The 25,677-nt window shown below is 37.3% G+C and overlaps 3 protein-coding genes across 3 annotated transcripts; all 3 read left to right on the forward strand.

Moving 5' to 3' along the window:
* Window positions 1–461: 461 nt before the first annotated feature.
* LOC311606824 (olfactory receptor 5M5-like) lies at window positions 462–1,776 on the forward strand (the record flags this gene model as incomplete). The annotated part of the gene is made up of 1 exon (XM_084798233.1): window positions 462–1,776. Exon 1 carries the CDS (start codon window positions 838–840, stop codon window positions 1,774–1,776), a length of 939 nt encoding a protein of 312 aa, XP_084654359.1. The 5' UTR covers window positions 462–837.
* Window positions 1,777–7,507: 5,731 nt separating this feature from the next.
* LOC311606867 (olfactory receptor 5M5-like) lies at window positions 7,508–8,480 on the forward strand (the record flags this gene model as incomplete). Its single annotated transcript, XM_084798271.1, has 1 exon — window positions 7,508–8,480. The coding sequence occupies exon 1, from the start codon at window positions 7,557–7,559 to the stop codon at window positions 8,478–8,480; it is 924 nt and encodes a 307-aa protein (XP_084654397.1). The 5' UTR covers window positions 7,508–7,556.
* An 11,627-nt stretch (window positions 8,481–20,107) lies between these two features.
* Window positions 20,108–21,082, forward strand: LOC311607346 (olfactory receptor 5M11-like; the record flags this gene model as incomplete). Its single annotated transcript, XM_084798998.1, has 1 exon — window positions 20,108–21,082. The coding sequence occupies one exon, from the start codon at window positions 20,108–20,110 to the stop codon at window positions 21,080–21,082; it is 975 nt and encodes a 324-aa protein (XP_084655124.1).
* Between the last annotated feature and the right edge of the window lie 4,595 nt (window positions 21,083–25,677).

The following is a 25,677-nucleotide window of genomic DNA, read 5'->3' on the forward strand; positions in this document are numbered from 1 at the left end:
CTATATAAACTTGTGTGTTCATTACTCACGGAGTGTAGTTACACATATATGTGTGAAGTAGGTAATGTGTATTTGTTGTCTCATACCAATTAATTTCTATATGAGCGAAATGTGCTGAGAAAATTAGAACTCGAGAAGCATATGAATAGTTAAGAAATACTTGTTGGTAAAAGCTTGTTTGGGGTCAGGGAGAGTGGAGAAAACCATAGCTGGAAAAACTCTCATGGGCAAAAAGAGGTGCAGGTGAAGAGATCTTGATTTAATAGGGCTATGCACTGTTTTTATAGCTTCACATTCCTAAACTCATTTACTTGTGAGGAACACGGATAAGGTTCAAATCTATCAGAATAGGAGGACTGAGTTTTCAGACAAAACATTTACATATTTAGGGTAACAATAAAGAAATGTGATAAACACTTGCCAACCAAAAGATACTTGCTATATGAGACCTGCAGAAAAAAATCTTATAATATCATTTTTATAAGTTACATTTTATCATTCATCTATCATCTATCTATCTATCTATCTATCTATCTATCTTCTTCTTTCTTTTTACTTCTTTCTAATCTGTCATTATATGCATCTATATGTTACGAATTGATCAAACACCTGTCTACCTATTCTCTATCTGCTGTTACCTATCACCACGTCTCTATTAATTTAGGTACTCATAACACCAACCAAACCATTACTAGGCTATTAATTTATATATGTTAACAGTCTGAGAACAGAAGAAAAATACATCAAAGAATATGATGGGCATTATGAATAAATGAAGAAAATCGAAATAAATTTTTATTTAATTTTACAGGCCTTGTTTGATGTCAGTAAAGCAAAATGTTAAAGAAAAACTACACAGCAGTGACCGAGTTTATTTTGCTGGGGCTGACGGACCGAGCAGAGCTACAGCCTCTGCTCTTTGTGGTATTCCTAGTCATCTACCTCATCACGGTGATTGGCAACGTGAGCATGATTTTCTTAATCAGAAGTGACAGCAAGCTTCACACACCCATGTACTTCTTCCTCAGCCATCTCTCCTTTGTAGATCTCTGCTACGCCACCAATGTCACTCCTCAGATGCTGGTTAACTTTTTATCCAAGAGAAAAACCATTTCCTTTATTGGCTGCTTTATACAGTTCCACTTTTTTATTGCCCTGGTAATCACAGATTACTATATGCTCACAGTGATGGCTTATGACCGCTACATGGCCATCTGCAAGCCTTTGTTATACACTAGCAAAATGTCCAGAGGTGTCTGTCTCTCTCTTGTAGCTGTGCCATACATTTATGGCTTTGCAAATGGTCTGGCACAGACAATCTTGATGCTTCGGTTAACCTTTTGTGGACCCAATGAGATCAATCACTTCTACTGTGCAGACCCTCCTCTCATGGTCCTTGCTTGCTCAGACACCTATGTCAAAGAAACTGCCATGTTTGTGGTGGCTGGATCCAACCTCACCTGCTCGCTCACCATCATCCTCATCTCCTACATCTTCATCTTCACAGCCATCCTGCGAATCCGTTCTGCAGAGGGGAGGCGCAAGGCCTTCTCCACGTGTGGGTCGCATCTGGTGGCCGTCACTGTTTTCTATGGGACCTTGTTTTGTATGTACCTCAGGCCTCCTTCTGAGAAATCCGTAGAACAGGGGAAAATTGTGGCTGTCTTTTATATCTTCGTGAGCCCAATGTTGAACCCCTTGATCTATAGCCTCAGAAACAAAGATGTGAAGAGAGCAATAAGGAAAGTTGTCAAGAAGGAAGTGTTCATGAAATAAGGGGCGAGGCTTGCAACACCTTTGCTTTCTAAACCAATGGGAAGTCTAAATTACCGAATTGCTTTCTGCCACTGTTTAGTTTTAGTTTCCGACTCTCACAAATGATGTGTAGTACAGTAGCATGTATTACTTTGTAAGCTAGATATTATACTTCATCTTGATGAATGAAGGAAAAGTAATTTTAAAACTGGACAGCGATATTGCTATTGATCTTTGAAGTCAATGCATATCATGGGAGGTAGTTTATCAAACGTGGAATTGTCAGATGCTGTGGCAATAAGTTCGTTATTATGTGTCTGAAATTTGCCAACCATAGCAGGGCAGTTCTTTCTTTTAAAACTTGTTTATATGTGACAACTCATAAAAATTTCAGGGATACATCTCATATTATTCCTCCAAGATAGATCTTTCAAAAGATTTTATTGGTATGATTCATACTATGTTTATGGAAATGCCAAATTTATTGAGCATATATTCCCACCACTGAGCCTATGGTCCTCTACTTTTTACCACCATTGTCGAATGTTTGCAAATAAACAGTAGTTTCATGCTTTTGACATATTAATGTGCAGCTTATTTGTGCATGATTCTATTTTATATAATATTTTATATACTACTTTATTATATAAAATATTATATAAAATAGAAAATATTTTTAACAGACTCATTTGTGTGTGGATTTCAGGTTTCTCTTTTGAAATGTCCCCATCCTTTGCCTATTTTAATATAATGTTTATGTTTTTCCTATTCACTTAGAATTATTGATTACTAAACTATTTCTTTTTATAACTATATATGTACATTCTTTTATATATAAAGGCATACATTTTCCACTGTATATTTTTGTCACATTGTTGAAATGTTAGCCTTTTGGGCCATTTTAAGATTTTATTTTTAGAGATTTATTTTTTTATTGTGTATAAGTTAGTTAGTGTTTTGCCTGCATGCCTCTGCAGCAGGAGTATATGCTTCCTATGCAGACCAGAAAAGAACAAAGAATCCCTTGGAACTGGAGTTAAGAGACAGATGCTGGCTGTCATGAGGGCGATGAGAATGGAGCTCAGGTGCTCAGGATGAGGGTCAGAGCCCTGACTGACTGCTGTGTCACCTTTCCAGCCTTACACATTGTTACCTCATGCATACAAACGATTCACATTTCACCATATTACACTGTCTGTCCCTAGGAAATTATATTCCACACACAACTAAGGTGGCGTTCACCTATAATGTTCAGTTATTTCAAGACTACATTTGTTAAATTTGAAACAAACTATTAACAGGTCACTCAAATACGATATGAAATCTCTCCTTGTAATTTGCAGACTTTCTATCAGATTTTCACATGTTGCCAGGAGTTTCTTTTGAAGTAGAAGTAGAAATTCTCTCTGATGATTCTGTTCCTGTGCCTATTTCCTGCAATAAATAATGTATCAGTTTCTGATCCCTCTGTAGAGTTACCTCAATAGCTAATTGTTTATATATCCAGAGATTAATATAACATGGTTTTGCTACATTTCAAACTTTGCAGAAAGAAACTCATTATTTTTCTTTTGCAATAGTATTTTCACTAACAAAGCTAGATTTATATTCACTAATTAATTTAGGCTAACTTTCCATTCATAAAATCTCTGTGTCCCTGGCTACAAACAATCGACTCACAGCATATGTATCTGTTCTGTTCTGAAAGAACAACTGTATATTTCTGTTTTCTTGCTGATATGAAATCCTACTGTCATACTTAGTGCAATTCTAAACATGTATTCCTGAAATAAGTGCTGGTTTGGGGGTTTATAATCTATGAACATCTCTACATTTTTTGTGTGTTGTCAATACTCTGCACTCATCCTACTAGCACTTGTTTTCTTCATCTTGAATTCCTTGTCTTTGCAAGAGTTTGTAAGACTTGGTATTGAGTATTCAGTCTTTGCTCTGCTGTACCTCATTTATGTCAATACAGAGTGACAGAAAAAATCATCCCTAAGCAACATTGTCAAACTTGAGTTTGCTTGTCATATCGCTAGTAATTATAATAATTGACTGTTATATGCCTCTCAATTGAGTTAGGACACAGCTGGAGAGTGATAAATTTGTCCATCTAACCTCTTACAAGGGCAAACAAACCAGAAATACCTCAAACATTTTACAAAATAGAAAACAGTTACTGTGACCATTTTTACCTCATTGCAATATGTATTAAATACATGCCATGTGTCATTCTGGTGGAGACTGGAGACACAGCATTAAAGCAAAGTTCTGCTCTATTGACTGGTCTCTTAAGAGGATTTAATAATGAATGAGAATGAAGGGTATCATAAAAACTCAATTTGGTAAGGTTGAAGCAACAGAAAAGAATCCCCATTTGGAGTCCCAAGGGAGCAAGGACAGTGGCTGCTGGCTCCAGAGAAGCTGAAAGCTGGTACCAGAAAGAACGTCTCACACCACTTTCTTAGGCAAGAAACACTAGGGAAGTTGGTTCCCACGGTGTGGACTAGGGACCCTTAGTAGGCTGATGTTGAGACAAGGAGGGGATGAGAAAGACACACAGAGCTTATCCTGCCTCTCACATTTCCCTGGTTCCTCCTATCAGCCAAAGTCAGCTTAGTTAAACACCAAATTAATCTACTCATGACGCCTGTACTCTAAGTTGGGGAATCAATTAGAAATATGGGCACAAAAGAAAACACACCTGGAACAGTACATGTAGTAATAGTTATTTGTACTTACAAACTAGATTTGAGGCTCAAAGTAAGTAAGCAGCCAACTTAAGCTAAGTTACTGCCTTTCTAGACTCCAAAATGTCCAGCAAGCATTTGAAAATATTTTATATTTTCAAAAAGTACTTTTTCAAGCATACATTCTTTTTTCACCTTTTTGTTCAATCATTTCACAGCCCCTCCCTCCTATCCTCCCAGTCCCACCCTCCTGCCCCTCCCCCCACCCTTTTCCTCTTCTCCTGAGAGAAGACGAGGCCCCACCTATGGGTTCTACCCTCCCTGGCAGACAAGCCATGGCTAAGTGCATCCTCTCCCAGTGAGATCAAACAAGGCAGCCCAGCTGGTGGAAAGGGCCCCAAAGGCAGGCAACAGAGTCAGAGACAGCCCTGCTCCAATGGTTAGGGGGCATGCATGAAGAACAAGCTGCACATCTACTGCACATGTGCAGGGGGTTTAGGGCCACTGAGACCGAACCACAAACAAAATAAAACCCACTATCCAAATATGTATTTTATTTATTTATTTTTATTTTAATCAAAATGTAATTAAAGGCATTGTGGTCCGTGCATTTAATCCCAGCACTTTAAGCCGAGGCAGGGAAATATGAGTTTCTAGGCCAGCCTGGTCTGAACAGGGAGCTTCTGGCTAGTCATGATTATATAGCCAGCTCTCTGTCTCAAAAACAAAATGTAAAATTAAGTAAATTTACATTCTTCCTTTCCTCTATTCAGTCTCATCTCTGTCCTATCACTTCTTTTCATAACAATGCCCTCTTTTTCCTTAATTATTACTGTTACAAGTGCATATGAAAACAAATAAGTATACAAATGTAACCCATAAGTTGATTCAGTGTTGCTTATATGTGTATATGATTTCAGGACTGACCACTTAGTACTGGATAAACAAAGAGGGAGCTCATCCTTCAACCTCTTATCAGCAAAAATACAAATAAAAACAATTAACAATAAAGGTATTTAGCACAAGCTAAGATAAATAATGAGTCCCCTGGTTCACTATTCTTGGATGATTTGAATCCCTGATGACTTTGGAAAGTGGGCAAAAATCCTGCTCTCAAAGGATTTAGGGTTTTAGAAAAGGAAGCTAGAGGTTATGCATAATCCAAACAATTTAATCCAAGTGATAATTGAACCCTAGAGAATTGGCTTTGTGAGAGCTTGCTCTTATAAACTGTTCAGCTCCCACATTGGTGCTGCCATTGCAAAGTTATTCTCCTTTCACAGTTATGAGTAGAAAACATTCTTATATGAATTTTAGAATCTAGAAATAGGCATTTTAATATATAAAAACTGACCTGGATTGTACTTTAGTGACTTAGTAGTATCACTACTGAACATCGGTATTTCTCATAGTAAGTATTCATTTGCCAATATGACTTATTGTGTGTTTTAATGTGATATCCAGCGGACCCTAAGTCCTATTTGTAGAACATCAAAATGCAGTGAGTGCTTAGCACTCAACTTACATGTTCACCAGTCAAAATGTTTTTCAATTCTAAAAACATTGTTGGATTTTGTTCTTCATAATAAATAGTTTTAAATGGTACTATAAAAACATCAGGAATATTAATTTGTTAAACACATCAGTGGCTTGTTTAGGAATTAATATATGTCATTAATAAATCATATCATTCCATAGAGAAATGCAATGGGCAAGAGACACTGAATGATGTATTTATGGAATGCCAAAATAATATCTGTCTGTTAGTGACATTGTGGTTATTGCAAAAGAGTCAGGATACATGTTATCACCAAACCATGCAAGTGTTCCATGATATGGTATCTATGAGTACTTCATTTCTTGTCTAATTCCTGAAGTATTGTCTTGGACAGATTTATAAAATTATTATTGTTTCTGCATGATAGAAAATAATATAGAATTTATGCATCTAGAAACCTGCATAGAATTCATATTTCAATATCACTGAAACTTTCTACATGTGTTAAACTCAGATACAAGTACAGCAAATCTTCCTGGCCTGGGGATTTGATTCTTAGTGCTCTTTTATTATTGCCAGTCATCCTAGGAAAAAGTTTTTAATGCCCCTCATGGGCATGTGACACCCCCAATGTATTTGTATGTACATCTATGTACATGCGTACGTGTATAGCACTTAATTCACTCATGTAGGCCATACGTGTGTATACACAAATATTTTATATAAGTAAATATTTAATATTGACTTGTTCTCTATCTCTCTAAATAATTATTTTCTGTCTGAGCAAAAATTATCAGATAATGAGTTTGGATTTTAAAAAATTCAAGAAAATTTTCTTCGCATGAGAGCCTTATGAGCTAGGCTATTTGGATGACTTCTGTGGAAAAGCGAGATAATAGCTTGGAAGACATCTTGGGTAGAAAAGAGTGTGTGGAGAGGTCTTATGCTACACAGACATGTGCCATGTTTCCATTAAAAGTCCAAACTTAATTATCTAAGGAAAACAAAATAAGATTCAATGTGTAATATTTTGTGTAACACAACCAAAAGTATATTTGGAGAGAAACAGCATTTTACTATGTTTAGGGAAAACAGTAAACATGGACACACACACACACACACACACACACACACACACACACACACACACAGAGCTCCATGTGACACTTTGGGGCACTTTTAAAACATTAACCACAGTTTCCTAAGCCACTTTACTTATTTTAATTTATTTTAGCTTTATTTATTTTATTTTATTTTATTTTATGCATACTGGGATTTTGCGTGCATGCATGTATTTGCAGCATGTGCACAACCCATGGCTACAGAGGCCACAAAAGGGCACTGTAGTCTCAGATCGGAGGTTACAAGTGGCTGTGAAACATTATATGGATGCTGGGAACTGAACCGTAGTCTTCTGAGGGCAGCAAATGCTTGTGACCACTGGGCCATATCTTCAGTGCCGTAAGTCATTTCTATGCCAGGAGCATTTACAATTTTGAAGGAAGAGGGATCAGTATCACACAGAAAAATGGCATGTTGTATGTACAACAGCAATCATATGGATTTAAATTTGTTTCTCTTTAGACCTTCTCTGGAGCCAAGCAAACAAAATGTTAAAGAAAAACTACACAGCAGTGACCGAGTTTATTTTCCTAGGACTGACGGACCGAGCAGAGCTGCAGCCTCTGCTCTTTGTGGTATTCCTAGTCATCTACCTCATCACAGTGATTGGCAACGTGAGCATGATTTTCTTAATCAGAAGTGACAGCAAGCTTCACACACCCATGTACTTCTTCCTCAGCCATCTCTCCTTTGTAGATCTCTGCTATGCCACCACTGTTGCCCCTCAGATGCTGGTTAACTTTTTATCCAAGAGAAAAACCATTTCCTTTATTGGCTGCATTATTCAATTCCATTTTTTTATTGCCCTGGTAATCACAGATTACTATATGCTCGCCGTGATGGCTTACGACCGCTACGTGGCCATCTGCAAGCCTCTGTTATACACTAGCAAAATGTCCAGAGGTGTCTGTCTCTCTCTTGTGGCCACACAATACATTTATGGCTTTGTAAATGGTCTAATACAAACAATCTTTATGCTTCGGTTAACCTTTTGTGGACCCAATGAGATCAATCACTTCTACTGTGCTGATCCCCCTCTCATGGTCCTTGCTTGCTCAGATACCTATATGAAGAAAACTGCCATGTTTGTGGTGGCTGGATCCAACCTCACCTGCTCGCTCACCATCATCCTCATCTCCTACATCTTCATCTTCACAGCCATCCTGCGAATCCGTTCTGCAGAGGGGAGGCGCAAGGCCTTCTCCACGTGTGGGTCGCATCTGACAGCTGTGACCATCTTTTATGGAACATTGTTCTGCATGCACCTGAGGCCACCCTCTGAGACATCTGTAGAACAGAGCAAAATTGTAGCTGTTTTTTATATCTTTGTGAGTCCTATGTTAAACCCATTTATTTATAGTCTGAGAAATAAAGATGTGAAAAATGCAATAAGGAAAGTTATCCAGAAATGATTGTTTAGAAATGCTCACAGACATGTAAAATGTTCTTATCTATTGTCTTCTGTCAAGTATCTTATTTTGTATTTCTTATTTCACTGGTAGAGTTTACTAGTTCATGTTAATTCGACACTGGAGATTACACAATCACTATACAGTCCTAAAGTCATAAATGTATAAGGCGTCTGTGATGCACAGAACAATAAAACTTAGAATATTTCAATATGTACATCCTCTATCACCTGTTTAGATATCAGAAGTTTGGAGAGCATCTAAGGCCGGTTCCTGTACAGAAAACCTTGAAATGCTACAATTTAATGTATAAAAGAGTTGATGTTTTCCAAAGTTATTAATAATTTAAAGGCTTTATGCCATATTACCAGCCATTTTAGTGGTAACACTTTTTACCTTTCTCATAGAAAAATGAGAAATTACATAGTAATTGTCATATAGGGAGCCAGTTAAAAGGAATGAAGGAAACAAATGAAGGGAAATTGTTAGATGTATCAGGCAATTAATTAATGAGACTTGATGCTATTTTGCTCCATTTTCTGACATGTCATCAATACACTTCTTAACTTTTTGAATTTGCTTTAATTTGTACACTCTGAATAAATATATTACTTGCATCTTAAAAAAAATAAGTTACTTGCTGTTCTGCAGTTCAGTTTCTTCACATTCAGATTCACATCTCCCTGCCTCATCCTCTCTTGATACCCTCTCCCTCCCTCCCCTAAGGTCTTCCTTGTTATTTATCTTTTTATGTCTGTGTGTTATAGTGTGGTTATCATGTATTATGTGGCTAATTGAGTAGAACGTGATGTCATCCATAGTAATAACACTGAATCAGAGTCATATAATATGTAATTATCCCATGCTCTGAGAGCTGCTATTCTTTGCATTATAATTTTGCCTAATAATTTCAACAGTTTTTGCAAGTTTTTCTTCATAGACAGTAAAATTCTTGGTTTATTTTTAAACAAATCATAAAGAAATAAAAGTCTTTAAATATTTAACTAATCATTTCTTTAAAGTGTACCTACCATTCAAGTGATATCACAGAACCAGTGACACTGTTGTCCATCAGGTGTTTGATTGGAAATAGAAAAAAAAAGTATTGGATATGCTTTGTGTATTTTTACAATTATGAGTGGCCCTCGATTTGTAACCTCTCCTCCATTCCTTTATTAGAGTTATATAAGGTCTTAGGGCCTGTGTATGCTGGCAGCACTGATAAGCGTGGCTTGGAGATTTTCAGTAGCCTGATTAAAAAACTGTGACAAATACACAAACAATACAAAACCACAAGGTATTTATTCAATATGTTCCCATTTAGAAGAAGAGTTAAAAAGGTCCAGTGACTCCCCAAGCAATTTTGGGGATCATAACAGGATTATTAGCTTTCAAAACACTTTAGGAATTATGGGTACTTATGCAGGTTTGGTCATGGTGCTGTGTGGTTCAGTCTATCTTCAACACTTCAGCTCTATTTTCTTCTCCAGAGTTGACTGAGAAGTTGTCAATTTATTCTTGGGACGCAAGTGTTCCCCTTTCTTGACACCAGATTCTTAGGCTTTTCCCTTTCCCACCATGAGATTCCTGGGTAAAATTTCAGAGTCAATAGTGGTGGTGAACTATTGTTTTTTTTCTCCTTTATTAATTTATTCTTGTTACATCTAAATGGTTATCCCATCCCTTGTATCCTCCCATTCTTCCCTCCCTCCCATTTTCCCCTTATTCCCCTCCCCTATGACTGTTCCTGAGGGGGATTACCTCCCCCTCTATATGATCATAGGGTATCAAGTCTCTTCTGGGTAACCTGCTGTCCTTCCTCTGAGTGCCACCAGGTCTCTCCCTCCAGGGGACATGGTCAAAGGTGAGGCACCAGAGTATGTGAGAAAGTTATATCCTACTCTCCACTCAACTGTGGAGAATGTTCTGTCCATTGGCTAGATCTGGGTAGGGGTTTAAAGTTTACTGCCTGTATTGTCCTTGGCTGGTGCCTTAGTTTGAGCAGGACCCCTTCATTCATGAACATTGATGCAAAAATACTCACAGTGTGAATTCAAGAATACATCAAATGCATCATTCAACTATAATCAAATAGGTTGATCCAAGGGATGCAAGTATGGTTCAAGATACTAAAATCCATAAATTTAATTCACCATATAAATGAACTACAAGAAAGAATCACATGATTATCTTCTCAGATGCAGAAAAATCCTTTGACAAAAGCCAACACCCACTCATGTTATGAGACTTGGAAAGATCAGGGCTACAAGGTCCACCTATACATATTAAAGGATACATAGATCAAGCTGATAGCTAACATTAAATTTAATGGAGAGAAACTCAAAGCAAATACAGTAAAACCAGAAAAAAGACAAAGCTGCCAATTCTCTGTATCTCTTCAATTTAGTACTTGAAGTTCTAGCTAGAGCAATAAAACAACTAAAGGTTGTAAAGGGGATACAAATTGGATAGGAAAAAGTCAAAGTATTGCTATTCACAGATGATATGATATTATACAAAAATGACACCCAAAACTCCATCAGAGAACTCCAAAAGCTTATAAACACCTTCATCAAAGTGATTGAATACAAGGTTAATTTAAAAAATCAGTAACTCTTCTATATACAAATGACATTTGGGCTGAGAAAGAAATAAGGGTAACTACACCCTTCACAATAACCACAAATAATATAAAGTATCTTGGTGTAACTCTAACTAAGCAAATCAAAGACCTGTATCACAAGAACTTCAAGTCTCTGAAGAAAGAAATTACAGAAGATATCCAAAGATAGGAAGCTGCCCCATGCTCATAGATCAGTAGGATCAACATAGACTAAATGGCTGTAGTAACAAAAGCAACTTACAGATTCAGTGTAATCTCCACAAAAGTACCATCATAATTTTTGCAGACATTGAAAGAACTATTCTAAACTTTATATGGAAAAACAGAGAAAGAAAGAAAAACAGAATGGCTAAGACAATCCTATATAATAAGGGAACTTCTGGAAGCATCTCCTTCCCTGATGTGAAGCTATACTACAGAGAAAGAGCAATAAAAACTGCCTGGTACTGGCATAGAAATAGGTCAATGAAATTGAATCAAAGACATAGAGAAAAAAAAAACCACACACTTACATAGAGTTGATTTTTGATAAAAGCCAAAACCATCTAATGGAAAAAAGAAAACATCTTCAAAAAATGTTGCTGATCTAACTGGAGGTCTACATGTATAAAAATGGAAATAGATCCATATTTATCACCTTAGATAAAACTAAAATCCTAGTGATCAAACATCTCAGCATTACAGCACATATACTAAATCTATTAGAAGAAAAAGTGGGGGAGAACTTTGAACTCATTCACTCAGGAAAATCTTCCTGAACAGAACACCAACATGGGACATTATGAAACTGAAGTGCTTCTGGAAGGCAAATGACACTGTCAATTAAACAAAATACCAGTATACATATAAGGAAAAGGTCTTCACTAATCTTACATCTGGCAAATGTTTAATATTCAAAATCTAAATAAACTACCTGGTCTTCAACCCCATCAGAGACTTGAGAAGGAACAAATTAATTACCTGAGTATACAGAGAGTGCTGGTTAGCATCTTCCCAAATGAGAAGATGGCAGAGACGGTTTGCTGCCTGAACGCTCACCCAAAATTCTCCATAACGTTGTAGTATCATCTTCAGCCTCTGGCCCAATATCTCTGACAGACTTATCTGTAAGGCAGGAACTATTGAGGACTTGCTTACCCTGTCTTGGCAGAGTTTGGCCTTCTACTCTACCTCATCCAAGCTTGCCCATTTTTAGGCAGAATTCTGTCTGTGGTGGAAACAAGGATGTTTTTAGGTCTAGTTAGATGTTTTAAGTTGATAATAATGGTATATGATAGATATTTATTTACGTTCAGAATTTTAAATGCACCAAGATAGGAAAGATGTTTTCTTCAAGGTTTCCAAATACAAATAGGCAAAACACTATGAATGTAACATTTATATAATTCCTGATTGTTTTGTGGTTCTTCTTGCTGTAGGTAGTTTATTGTAAATATGTGTAATAATATAAATGTAAAAAAAAAATAAAATCCGACACAGCAAAAATAACCCCAAAACAAAAAATATTCAAACTGTCTAAGGAACTCAAAACATTAAAGAAAAATTAAATAATCCAATTAAAAAAATGGGGAAAAGAGGTAAACAGAGAATTCTCAATAGACAAATCTCTAATGGCCAAGAAGTACTTAAAGAAATGCTCAACTTCCTTAGTCAGCAGGGAAATGCAAATAAAAACAACTTTGAGATTCCATCTTAATACCTGTCAGCATGGAGAAATAAAAAACTCAAATGGTAGTACATGCTGGTGAGGATGTGTAGAAAGGGGAACACTCCTCCATTGATGGTGGGAGTGCAAACTTTTACACCCACTTGGGAAATCAGTCTGAATCTGTCTCAGAAAATTGGGAATAGATTTACCCTAAGACGCAGATATGCCACTCATGAGTATATATAAGGTCATTTTCTCAACTATGTTCATAAGAGCTTGACTCATAATAGCCAGAATCTAGAAGCAGCCTAGATGTTCCTCAGTTGAAGAATGGATAAAGAAACTGTGGTGGTACACAATTTGATACTGCTCAGCTATTTAAAACAAATAAATTGGTGGCAGATGGATGGAACTAGAAATGATCATCCTGAGTGTGGTAACCCAGACCCAGCAAGACACACATGATATTTACTCACTTATGAATAGATTTTAGCCACAGAATACAGGGTAGACATACTATAGTAAACAGACCCAAAGAAGATAAGTAACAGGAAGGATCCAAGGGAGTATGCTCAAATATACCTCAGAAGCAGAAATAAAAATTGTTGAAGAGAGAGAGCAAGGTAGGAGAGGGAGAGCAGAGAGAAATGAGTGTGGAAATCTGACTTGGTGAAAGTGGGTCCAGGAGGTCAAAAGTCCTGCAGAGAAAAGAGAAACTGTGGTCCAGGGCATCTCTGTGTCAAGCTGGAGACCTAGGTCAGGGTAGGCTCCTGGGAGACCCTGAGTGGGACTCTGTGCCAGAGACTTCCAGTAGTAGGGGCCATAGTGACTAAAGAGGACACCCTCTAACTTGACAAGACTCCTAGTAAAGGGAGTAGTCCATCAAGCCACCCACAAAACTTTGACCCAAAATTTATCCTGTCTACAAGATGTGCAGGATTTAAGAGAGAAGATAGAGCAGAGATTGAGGGAGCCAACCCCTGACAGCATTAAGGATACTCTGCTAGGCTTGCAGAAAGGACTCTAGCAGAGTTGTCCTCTGAGAGTTTCCACCAGGAGCACCAAGAAATAAACAGATGCAATACTCACAGCCAAACAATGGGCAATGCATAGAAAGTCTTACGGAAAATCCCAGGGAAGTAACAAGCAACCCGAAGGAGACAGGGGCTCCACAAGGAGACCAACAGAGCCAACTAACCCGGGCCTAGAGGAGCTTGACGAGAGTGAAACACCAGTGAAGGGCCATGAACGCACTGGACCTAAGCCTCCTACACGGATGTAGCTGATGTGCAGCTCAGGCTTCATGTGGGTTCCCTAGTAAGGGAGACAGGGGCTGTCTCCGACATGGAGTCTGATGCCAGCTTTTTGATCACTTCCCCCTTGCAGGACTGACATTGCAAGCCACAAGGGAAGAGAACACACTCAGTTCTGATGGACTTGATGATCTGGGGTGGATAGGAAGGGGGCTCCCCTTTTCTGAGGAGTAGGGGAGGGGAGAGTGGGGAGAGGGAGGAGGGTTGGACTAGGATGAGGGGAGGAATGGGTCAAAACCAGGATGTTAAGTGAATACAAAAATAAAACAAAGAAAAATATGTCAGGTAAAAGTACTTTTGTGTGTGTGTGTGTCATATTATTTATGTGTGTTATCTCTCTTGGTGTTTTTAAAAAACATCTATGCATATATTTAAATGTTTGTATTTGTATGTATATATTCATTACATAATATACCTGGAAGTGTTTTCATGTGTGTATGTATTATATAACAATATATTTGAATAAAAACTCCCTTCGTTTATTCAAAAGAGGAAGGGTGAGAAGAGAATTAAAAGTATTAAATAATAGTTGTAATTTCTAAAGTGGTCACTTTATTTTACATTTATTATTTTAATTTTTATTAGATTTACTCATGTGTTTCGGGAGGGTGTGTATGGTGTGTTTGTTGCAAACAGAACAAATTTGAAAACTCTGTTCTTTCCTTACACTGTGTGAGCTCCAGGGATCAGAATTCCATGATCAGGATGGAAGGCAAGTGCTTTACCTGCAGAGTGTGTCACATGTCGCACACTACTGCTGGGTATTATTGTAATTATTTTTGTATTGGCTAGAGTTTTAATGTAAATTGAACGTTCTTTTTCTCTGCTTATTTGGAATCTTCAAGGCACAGGATTTCATAAGTTCTTAGAGAATGACAGTTATGACTGGATTCGCCTTATTTAAGCATTTTTAGCACATTACAAAGGGCAATCAAAATAAACTGTGTCCTCTGCTCATTGTAAAGATATGTTTAACTAGAGAAATCACACAAAATATGATGACTGAGGTGTCTAATTAGTTTCTCTATCCAAAACCGCTCCAATTAAAGCCAAGAAAGATGGTCCCCAGTGTGAAGCTCACGCTCACTGTGCTGCATCTCAGTCCCTCTGCAGATTGGCTTAGGGTGGCCACTTCTCCCAAGCAAGTATAAGTAGGGATGTATCTTATAGTTTATAGCAGCATCCAGAAACGTAAACAACCAGAGACTCAGAGACCGAAACCAGAGGTATGTGTCGGAGCCAGAAGGAAGACTTGTGTTTTTATTCTCTCTATATAGTAAAGTGAAAATAACTCTAAATCAAGCCAAGAAATTATGTCTCAGTTTTAATTCCTTAACAGTCAGGATTTTCTTGAATTTGTGAATTCAGTGGAAAACGGGCACCTTGGTATGTTCTGTGAATAAGGGCACGTCTAAAGACGTGTAGAGAGGGAGCAGCTCAGCGCACCACACAGTGCGCTCCTAGCCGCAGTCATTACATGCTGACCGTACAGACTGTACATCCTTAACAATGATTGTTCAAGAGGACCTAGTCATGTTTTTTCCGTTCATCTTAAACATGCTCTCTAACTCTTCCTTTACAAGCACAGAATGGCACAACTGTATTTTCCCCTACAGATCTCCAAGACTAATTTAACTTTGGTGTCCTGTTTTCTAAAAGCATATGTGGGTCACTCTGCTGCTTTCATGGCAGATTTTGAAGTTCAATAAATTCAGTGACAATGACGATCAGCCTTCTAGGGCCTGAGCACATCTGCTTTGTGGGAACATTAGCTAGCCTTTGCTGTGATTGCTTCTGCTTTGTGGGAACATTAGCTAGCCTTTGCTGTGATTGCTTCTGCTTTGTGGAAACATTAGCTAGCCTTTGCTGCGATTGCTTCCATGTAATCAAAGCTCACACTCTGACTGGGAGAAATGAAGATATTATAAGGAGACATATGTGTCTCTCAGTTTGGCTTTCAGAATATTGCAACCAAGAAGAGACTTGATCCCCTATGAGCATATACAGGGGGAGGAGGTCCCCATCAGTCACAGTCACAGGGGAGAGGAGTAAGGGGAAAATAGGAGGGAGGGAGGAATGGGAGGATACAAGGGATGGGATAACAATTGAGATGTAATATGAATAAATTAATAAAATAAATTTGAAAAAACAAAAAAGAGAATATTGCAACAATGAACCTCAAAGAAGTGGGAATTTCATACAGAAGCTCATGTTGGGAGACAAGAAATGCCCCAACCTGAGGGGCCCTTGTCTCTGATGGAGTTGTAGACCAGGTAGCTTAGTTTTACAATAATGGTTAGTTGTTTAGGGGTTAAGATGGCTTAAGGTCTAGATAGGTGTTTTAAGTTGATAATGACAAGATGTGATGGAGACTGATTTATATTCAGAATTTTAGAGGCACCAAGACAGGAAAGATGTTTTCTTCAAGGCTGTCAAACACAAATAGCCAAAACACTAAGAATGTAACATTTATATAATTCCTGATTGTGTCATGGTTCTTCTTGATAAGGTAATTTATTGTATATACATGTAATAATATAAATAGATATGTAAAATGTTTCATTAATAAAAATAACAAAAAAGAATTCACATGGTTGTTATGGCTTGTCAGACTAACATAGGATGAGACTGAGTCAAAAAAAAAAAGATGGGTCAGTGGTGGGCAGGATATTTTTGTCCAGTACTGTTTAGATGTGTACTTCCTTAGCCCTCTGTTTAACTTAACCATATTTCAGGATCCCCAGGAAAACGTAGGTTGTTTGTTGTATCTCTTTGTTCATCTTTTAAAAGTGTCAATAGTGAACAAGTGTCCTTTTTCTACTTTTTACTATTAATTTGACTTTTAGAGGATAAATGGTTGAACATGATATGGTACAAAGGTTATCACCTGTATTTCAATAACAACACTAACACTGCCAAGGAGAGTAAAGTTATTCCTGCAATTTCTTCCTAATTCCTGGAAATCTCTTCTTAAAGTGTGAGGTGATGGCCTGCTTTAGTCTGACTTTTAATAGGATCTAACTTCTTAAGCTTCTCACTGGCTACTTGAAGGAGCATTCACTTGTTAAGGATCCTATACATTTATATTCACTGGAACGACTGTGAAAGGGTATGGGTTCTTAAAAGCTGTTTGTTTCAGTTATGGAGACCATAATCTCCTCATATGTTGTGTGGCAGTCTTATAAGGAGACATATCACTGCCTGTTTCAGGCCACAGACTCCCTAGCTGCTGCTCTCTATCCCAAACACCAGGTACATCCTCCAAAGGTCATTTTCTCAATGTTAAGTTCAGGGAGCTGCTGTGACCTCGTACCTCTCACTAAAATCTCTTCTTCCTAGCTTTGTGCCTTGCAACTTTTAGCACTGGGGCCACGTCACATAGCATACAACTTGTCTCTCACAACCTTCAAACTGGGAAGAGTCAAAACTGTATTTTATTGCATTAAAATCCCATAATGTTAAACACAGCCTTTATCTCTTCTAGTGCTTTTTTACTTCAGCATCTTAGCATGGGTGCTAATGTCCTTGAGCCAAAAAAACTTTATAAACTAAGGCTCTTCAGAGCGGTGCTTTCCCTCAGCTTTGTTTTCCTGTGAGCTTGTTTTTCAGTGAAACATTTACAACCTACAATTTGGGAAATGATGTGACTCATCAAGCTGTGATTCATTTGGATTTAATAAGCAACACTGTAGGCAGCTTCCCACACATTCTAATATGAAGAGCAGTTTTAGTACATGAATTTGATGGTTATAGTGAATAGTTTTGGATACATATTTAACAGGGACTCTAAGAATGATTGTTTGGGGGCAATATGCTTATCAGACAAGTTTTAATCACATATAGATTCAGAAGCACATGGTGTGAGGCTCTGAGGAGAGTTTAGGGTCCAGGACCACAGGGAACAACAGGACTCCGAAGAGACAGACTTAGCTCATATTTAGTCAAAATCATGATCTCTTTTTATAGCTCTCTTGTGAAATGGAGGTCATAACACAAGCTGAGGCAGCCTAGTGGTTGAGGAACTGAAAATGTGGCCACCGATATCTACTTTGATTCACACACTCTTCTCCAGACAAGAAATCCTGGAACATGGAAGTGTGTTAACTAGTTCCTCAGGATGTCTCAATTAGGTGCCTGTGTCTGTGAGAAAATAAGGAGTGTGGTGGTAGGAATTGTGACAGAAGCAACCGTGAGTATGGATTGGATTATAGCACTACAATGTACACCTTAGGTCAAGACTAATGAAAAGCAAAGCGTAGTCCCAGGCATGTTTGTGTTTAAGGGAAGTTGCCGTACAGTTCTATCCCTAGTTGTAATATGTGAAGATGCCATGGAGCTCCTGTTCTTTGCAAAGCTTTCACTTGTGTTTTCTGGATATCATATCATATGTCTTAGAGAATTTCATAATGTGGTCCAGGTTACAGAAAAACGTCTGATAAAAGAGATTTAAAAACAAGACAATTTTGTGTTTATACATCACACCCTACAACCTCTCTCAGACAGATGGTCTCCTAATTATCTCAATTTTCTTACGACTAACATGAAATCATAGTTCTATTTGCACAGTAGAGTTTTGTGAGTGTGAGGTCTCTCATCACATGCATAGAAAATAGCTTAAAATTATATGTTGCCATGTCAATGAAGACCACGGTAGCATTGGTAACTACCACTAATCCATCCAAACAACACTGCCTAAGAATTTAAACTGGGATAATTGAACAGGAGCTTTAGATGCTTATCAGTTTTGTGAAACATAGGGAAGTAAGAGAGGTCACTAATTTTATGATAAAAGCATAATTTTTGGAGTTACTCAATTAAAATATTTTAACTATGAGGGCTGGGAAGAACATTTAAAGGGTAAGGGTAATTTTTTCCAAGGCTGATGACCTGAGTTCCATTTTTAGGATCCATATGGTGAAACACCGAACGAGATGCCCTTTGCCCTTCACTTGTGTTGAAATGCACATCCTTAAAACAAAAAAAAGTAAATAAAAAGAAGTTTAATAAAAATTAATTTTGAGTATGATGGTAAAGTTAACATTTTAAGACAATAAAAGAAATAAGGAGAAAATTAAGTGTTAGTAGGTTGTAATAGGAAGAGGAATTTAAAATAAATGAAAGGCACAGCAGCATTTCAATGTCATAAATGCTAGCTACAGAAGTCACTGTAACTTATCTTTTTGTTAATAATAGTTATTGTTTTTATAAATATCTTTAAAATACTGTGGCATTTTATCTATTAGATAACTAATTACTCATTCATTTTATATCTCATGTGCATATATACTATACATATGCATACACATATCCATGTGTCAGAATGGAAGTTTTAGGAATTAAAGGCGGAACATCATACATGCTTAGATATGCTATACTAATCTACTGTTGAGCTAATTTCAGCTGATTTCTGACATTGGGGCCTTGTTTTTTATAGGTGGATTCTCCATAGATTTGCCCTATAATTTCCTGGATACTTGTTTGCATTTCTTGTATTTTTAAAAATCGCACTAACATTTTAATTTGATGGATCTCACAAAGGACAGTTACACATGTACATGGTTTTCTCACATTTGCTTCACCTCACCTACCATGCTATGTTTTCCTATTTTCTCTTTTTTCAGTTTTGCTCTCACTGTAAAGAGTTGACCACCAAATTTTATGTCATTATTTTAAGCTTTGAAATATGAGAGAAAGTCTTATATATTTTGAAGCATGTGGATGATTTTGTATAACATACAATATTTAATTCAATCCATTTTTCATCTGAATTGCGTGCGTGTGTGTGTGTGTGTGTGTGTGTGTGTGTGTGTGTGTGTGTGTTCCTACATAAAAAAGTATAACCTGGTCAGTCTGTAACCTAGTATTCTACTCATGATTTTGGAGCTCATCATTTGGTACTGGATACCCAATTGATGTGTTCTTTCAAAGTGCAAACATTTCTTGGTTCCCAGTAGTTCTTAGCATAGGGGCGAGGCATCCTGACTTTCTTGTTTCACTATGCCTGCCTTGTTTCCACAGCCTGAAGCACAGCCTCAGATCTCAAGAGATGCTCCTCACAAACAACACAGAAATTACAGAATTCATACTACTGGGCCTCACAGATCGCCCTAAACTCCAACCTCTCCTCTTTATGCTGTTTCTGTTTGTTTACCTGGTCACTGTCTTAGGCAACATGGGCATGATGGCCCTGATCAGACTAGATTCCCGGCTTCATACACCCATGTATTTCTTCCTCAGTAACTTGGCATTTGTGGATCTATGCTATACCTCAACTGCCAGCCCACAGATGCTGAGTAATTTCTTATCAGACAAGAAGACCATTTCCTTCATTGGCTGCTTCTTCCAGTGCTACCTTTTCATTGCCCTTCTCCTCACAGAGATTTACATGCTAGCAGCCATGGCCTATGACCGCTATGTGGCTATATGCAATCCTCTGCATTACAGTGTGAAAATGTCCAGGAGAGTCTGCATCTGCTTGGCCATATGTCCTTATGTTTATGGCTTCTCAGATGGGCTATTCCAAGCCATCCTAACCTTCAGTATGACCTTTTGTAAGTCCAATGTCATCAACCACTTCTACTGTGCTGACCCACCACTCATTAAGCTGTCTTGCTCTGATACTTACATCAAAGAACATGCCATGTTAATATCGGCAAGTTTTAATCTTTCCAGTTCTCTCACAATCATCCTGGTGTCTTATGCCTTCATCATTGCTGCCATCTTAAGGATCAAATCAGCTGAAGGAAGACGCAAGGCATTCTCCACCTGTGGTTCCCACATGGTGGCTGTCACATTGTTTTATGGAACCCTCTTCTGCATGTATGTGAGACCACCCACTGACAAGACTGTGGAAGAATCCAAAATTATAGCTGTCTTCTATACCTTTGTAAGTCCAGTGCTGAATCCATTGATCTACAGCCTGAGGAATAAAGATGTAAAGCAGGCACTGAAGGCAGTCCTCAGGAGAAACGTTATTAGGACAGCACTGATGCCTCCAGTTTCCAAGAAAGCACAAGTATAAAATAGTATCATATGTATTAGTATGTTTATGTTTACATTCTCCTGTTGTTGTTGTTTTTTTGACAAATTTGCATGTGTAAATAATGTAATATTCTTTTATTTATCCACCATTTCACTTCTTCTACATATCCCCTTTCAAATACCATCACTATGACCACCACCACCACCACCACCACCACCACCACCACCACACCTTGAATGGTAGGTGTTTTGGAAAAAGTTGTTTTGTTATTTTCTTGACCTTAATCATGTTTTTTTTTCACAGAATGATGGGTAGTCATTGCACAAGTCCATTTGACTAGATTTTGATTCATGTAGGAGTCACACCTCTTGGTCTGTCAGTGTAGGTATTGCCAGAGATTAAACTTAGGCAAGGAAACATGTCTAAGAATGGAGCAGCCCCATGTGATATGTTAATGTAAGGAAACACAGGACAAGGCATGTACATAGCTATTCAATTTATGTTTTCGTAATGTGAACACATCATGCCCAAGTCACCTGCCTCCCATCTGTGTGCCTTTCCACTGTGGGGACTACACACCGTCTTAAACGATGAACCCAGATAAGTTCTTCTTCCCTCATGTTGTACCTGTCAGGCATTTTCTCACATAAAAGAGCACAACAAACTAGTAATACGAATATCCTTGCAGGAGCTGAAAAAAACAATGAATCAAATCTCACCTCAGATATATGTTCAGGTCTGTGTTGTAGACAGATCCCAAGGACATTGATAGGTCAGTCCGATTTGGAGAAGGAATAGTCTAGGTGAATGCTTCTAAGTGCTCTATCAAGGGTCCGACCCGCTTGTCTACAGGGCACTTGATTACAAGAGTTAACGGGGTGCATATGCTCCCAGCTCAGTTCTTCCCTTCTTAGACCAATCAGCCTTTTGGATGAAGGACCATTAAGAAACAATAGTATACTTGTCCATCTACTCATACTTTCTAGTTAAAGGGACGAAAGGCAACATGATAGTGTGTTAGAATAAATTGTATTGGTTCGGCCTAGGAAGCCAATAACTGAGGCATAGAGACTGAAATGTACTTTAAAGCTGCAGGCACTACGCCGGGCCGAATCTAAATCTGCCCAGATTTAGAATCTAAATCCAATCTACTTGTAAATTAAGATAAATTACTCTAAACCTCATAACATACATATATTCTAAGAACTTGCCAATCTTGTCCATGGAGACTTCTCTGCTCCTTCTGCCATCAACTCTGCATTATCTCCCTCCCCTGTCAACTGTCAATCCTTGGCTCCGCTCCTTCTCCAGGAACTCCCGCCTTCTACTTCCTGTTCTCCCCAGCTGATTGGCTAAACAGCGCTTTATTGACAGTTGTTACATCCACTCAAGACATTCCTCCACAATAGTGCTTTTCTGTTTGTGACTGCTGTGCTTGTGTGGAGAAGCAATCATTCCAGACCATGAAACTGATGGATTATGTTTTTGTAGATGTAAGCCGGTGGAGCCAGGCTTTGGTTTTGTAAACCAGCTTTCTTCTAGGAATCAGAGATGGGGTACCGCTTTTGCTTTCCTCTTTCTCTGATAATTTAGAGATTGATCTGAGCGTAAAGACTGAAACCAGAAAGGAAGAAATAAAGAAACTGAATAATCAATGTTATAGCAGATAGTGATAGTTTTGCATTGACCATTCCCTCTATGCCTTACTACATTCAGTATATTAGTATTTGTTTAATCTTTCATAAATGCACACAGCACATGGCACATGTATGTATACTATGGTATTGTGGATTTTCTACAGGCAGGGAAATATACTTCATTGGCTAAACAACAACAACAACAACAACAACAACAACAACAACGAAATCTCAAAACAAAACAGGACAAAGTTATCCTCAGGATTTGTGCTAAAGCAGAGGAATTAAGGGAACAAAACAGACCAGTGTCACTAAAATGCTTACTGTTTTAATGTGCTGAATATGTTCTAAAGGAAATGACAATTAAAATAAGATTAAAATATTATTTTCATTTAGTACTTGCTCAGTTACTTATTAAATGTTGTATTTTTAAGATCTCTGTGAAGAATACACAGGATTACCTATGTACATTTAGAAATCATTTTATTTTATATTTTCATTGAATATGATAGATATATTGTGCTACACAAAGACACTTTCTACAAATAATTGATGTACATTGAGGAATTTTCTTTCCTCCTTGCTGCTTAGCTGTTCTTACTCTTGTTCTTAGTATTAGACCCTTTTGTCCACTATAAACTTATGAGTATATATTCCTTTTTTCCCCCCTTTTCAGATACACTTCACTTTCAATGAGTGTAGGATAGTTAAATGGAATTTCTGCATGCACCATTGGTCTTATAATTAGTGATTTCAGTTAATAAGAAATTTGGGCCGATTTTTGTTTACATGAGATAAAAATCAAGTAAGAATTAGTGAGAATTGTTACAGTAGCATTGAAGGTCTAGTAAATAAAGTTACTGCTTCCTACTCCAAGGAATGATAATCTCCCTGTAAGTAAAGCCACTAGTCAATGCATCCTCCCTTAGCAGTTAATTCAGTTGGAACGATCAGTGTTCATGAGGAACTGGTGATCCTAAGAAAGTGGGTTCATCTTAACCATTACTAAAGAGATAGTGTAAATAAGTAACCTCTTAGTGAGACAACGCACAATCCTTATAATTGTCTATAATGTACTGAACCCCTTTCTGATTCTAACTCCGAAGAATACATCTTTTTATTATTCTTCTCTCATATCTTTTTATTGTAGATCCTAGATAGAGGACGAACATTTTTGTTATTCTGGGTTTCTTAATTTTTATTTAGAGACCTACTCCTTACTCTGCTGCAGCTTTGCACCATACGCTTGGCTTTCATATTAGATTAACTAAAAAGGCATTCTTTTCTTCTTTTTTATTCTTCTTCCCCAGGAAGCTACTGAGATTTACAGGTTCCCTTCTCTATGATTGTTGTTGTTAAACTTTCATAAAATTGCTCGTGAGCTTCATTTTGAGTCTGCTCTTATATGATTTATTCAATGAGATTCAAAATCCACAAGAAAGGTCCCCCATTTCCTTGGTGTTATACGGAAACTTTTGTTGGACTCCTCAGTATTTCCAGAAGCAGAATAAGGTTGGACACATGTCTTGAAAATTGTTAAAAATAATAGATTTGTTTGTATACTAGGAGATACAAGTTTTATATAACTTATTAGTTGGCAACTTTTATTTAGTTTTATTGTTAGAATTATAATTATCTTCATAAATAAGTGGAAATCATTCTTCCTTTGTTATTCTATTTGTCCTTTAAATTTCATGTGTTTGCAGGTAAATTATATTTTGTTAAGTTCTATTCTTATTATGTTGTCCATGAAATATTAATTCTACACATCAAATCCTAACATATTAAATTAATGGTTCTCAATCGTGGGTTGCAACTCATTGGAGGTGGTCAACTTTTTTCAGTGGTCACATATCAAATATTCTGCATATCAGATATTTACATTACAACTCAAAACAGTAGCAAAGTGATTGCTGACAAATAGAAACAGAAACAATTTTATGGTTGGAAGGGCACTACAACATGAGAAACTGTATTAAAGTATCACAACAATAGGAAGATTGAAACCACTGCCTTAAATTAATTCTACTATAACCTTGTGCCTAGTCTTTCCAAACAGTAACAATTTTACTCAGTTAATTTTATAATTTAACAATTTACCTCCAGCTATTTTTTGAGAAGTGTGTAAAACACACATTTTATCTTGGGAGAAATCTCAGAAACATCAAAGTCCGTGAATTATACCATAATGTTATACCATAATCAGCTCATCATCTTCTTCTTTTCTTTTTTCCTAATTTTTCTTTTTTGTTAATTTTTTTATTCTTACATACATATTTATATTATTACACATATATACCATAAATTACATAAAGTAAGGAGAACCATGAGGCAATATGGAATTATATAAATGCTACAGTTTTAGTGTTTTGGCTTTTTTTTTTTTTTTTTGGCAGCCTGAAAGAAATCATCTTTCCTATCTTGGTGCATCTAAAATTCTGAAGGTAAATCAATACCTATCATATCTTATCATTATCAATTTAAAACATCTATCTAGACCTAAAAACATCTTAACCCCTAAACAACTAAGCTTAATTGTAAAACTAAACTATCTGGTCTTCACCCCAACAGAGACTTAAAAAGGGACAAAATTAATTATCTGAATAAATAGAAAGTGTAAGTTAGCAACTTTTCAAAAATGACAGATATAGTTTGGTGCCCAGACGGTCACCCAAGACTCTCTATAACATTGGAGCATCATCTTCAGCCTTCTGGCCCAATATATCTGTCAACATATTTGTGAGGCAGGAACTATTGAGGACTTGCTTACCCTGTCTTGGCAGCACCAAGTACTTCTGTTGCTTTTCCTCATCAGAACAAGACACCTCCTAGGACACCTTCAAAGAAAGCTTCCGATACCAATTGGTCCAGCATTTCAGACTGTCCTACACAGGACTCTAATTAAGCCTGGAATGTCTCAACATTTAGAAACTAGACCACCAAAAATGCTATTCCTAGCTTGTTTAACTATTTCCCCAATTTCATTTAGCCTCCCTA

This window comes from Acomys minous, assembly GCF_964271855.1.
Source record: "Acomys minous genome assembly, chromosome: 10".
Taxonomy (NCBI): Eukaryota; Metazoa; Chordata; class Mammalia; order Rodentia; family Muridae; genus Acomys; species Acomys minous.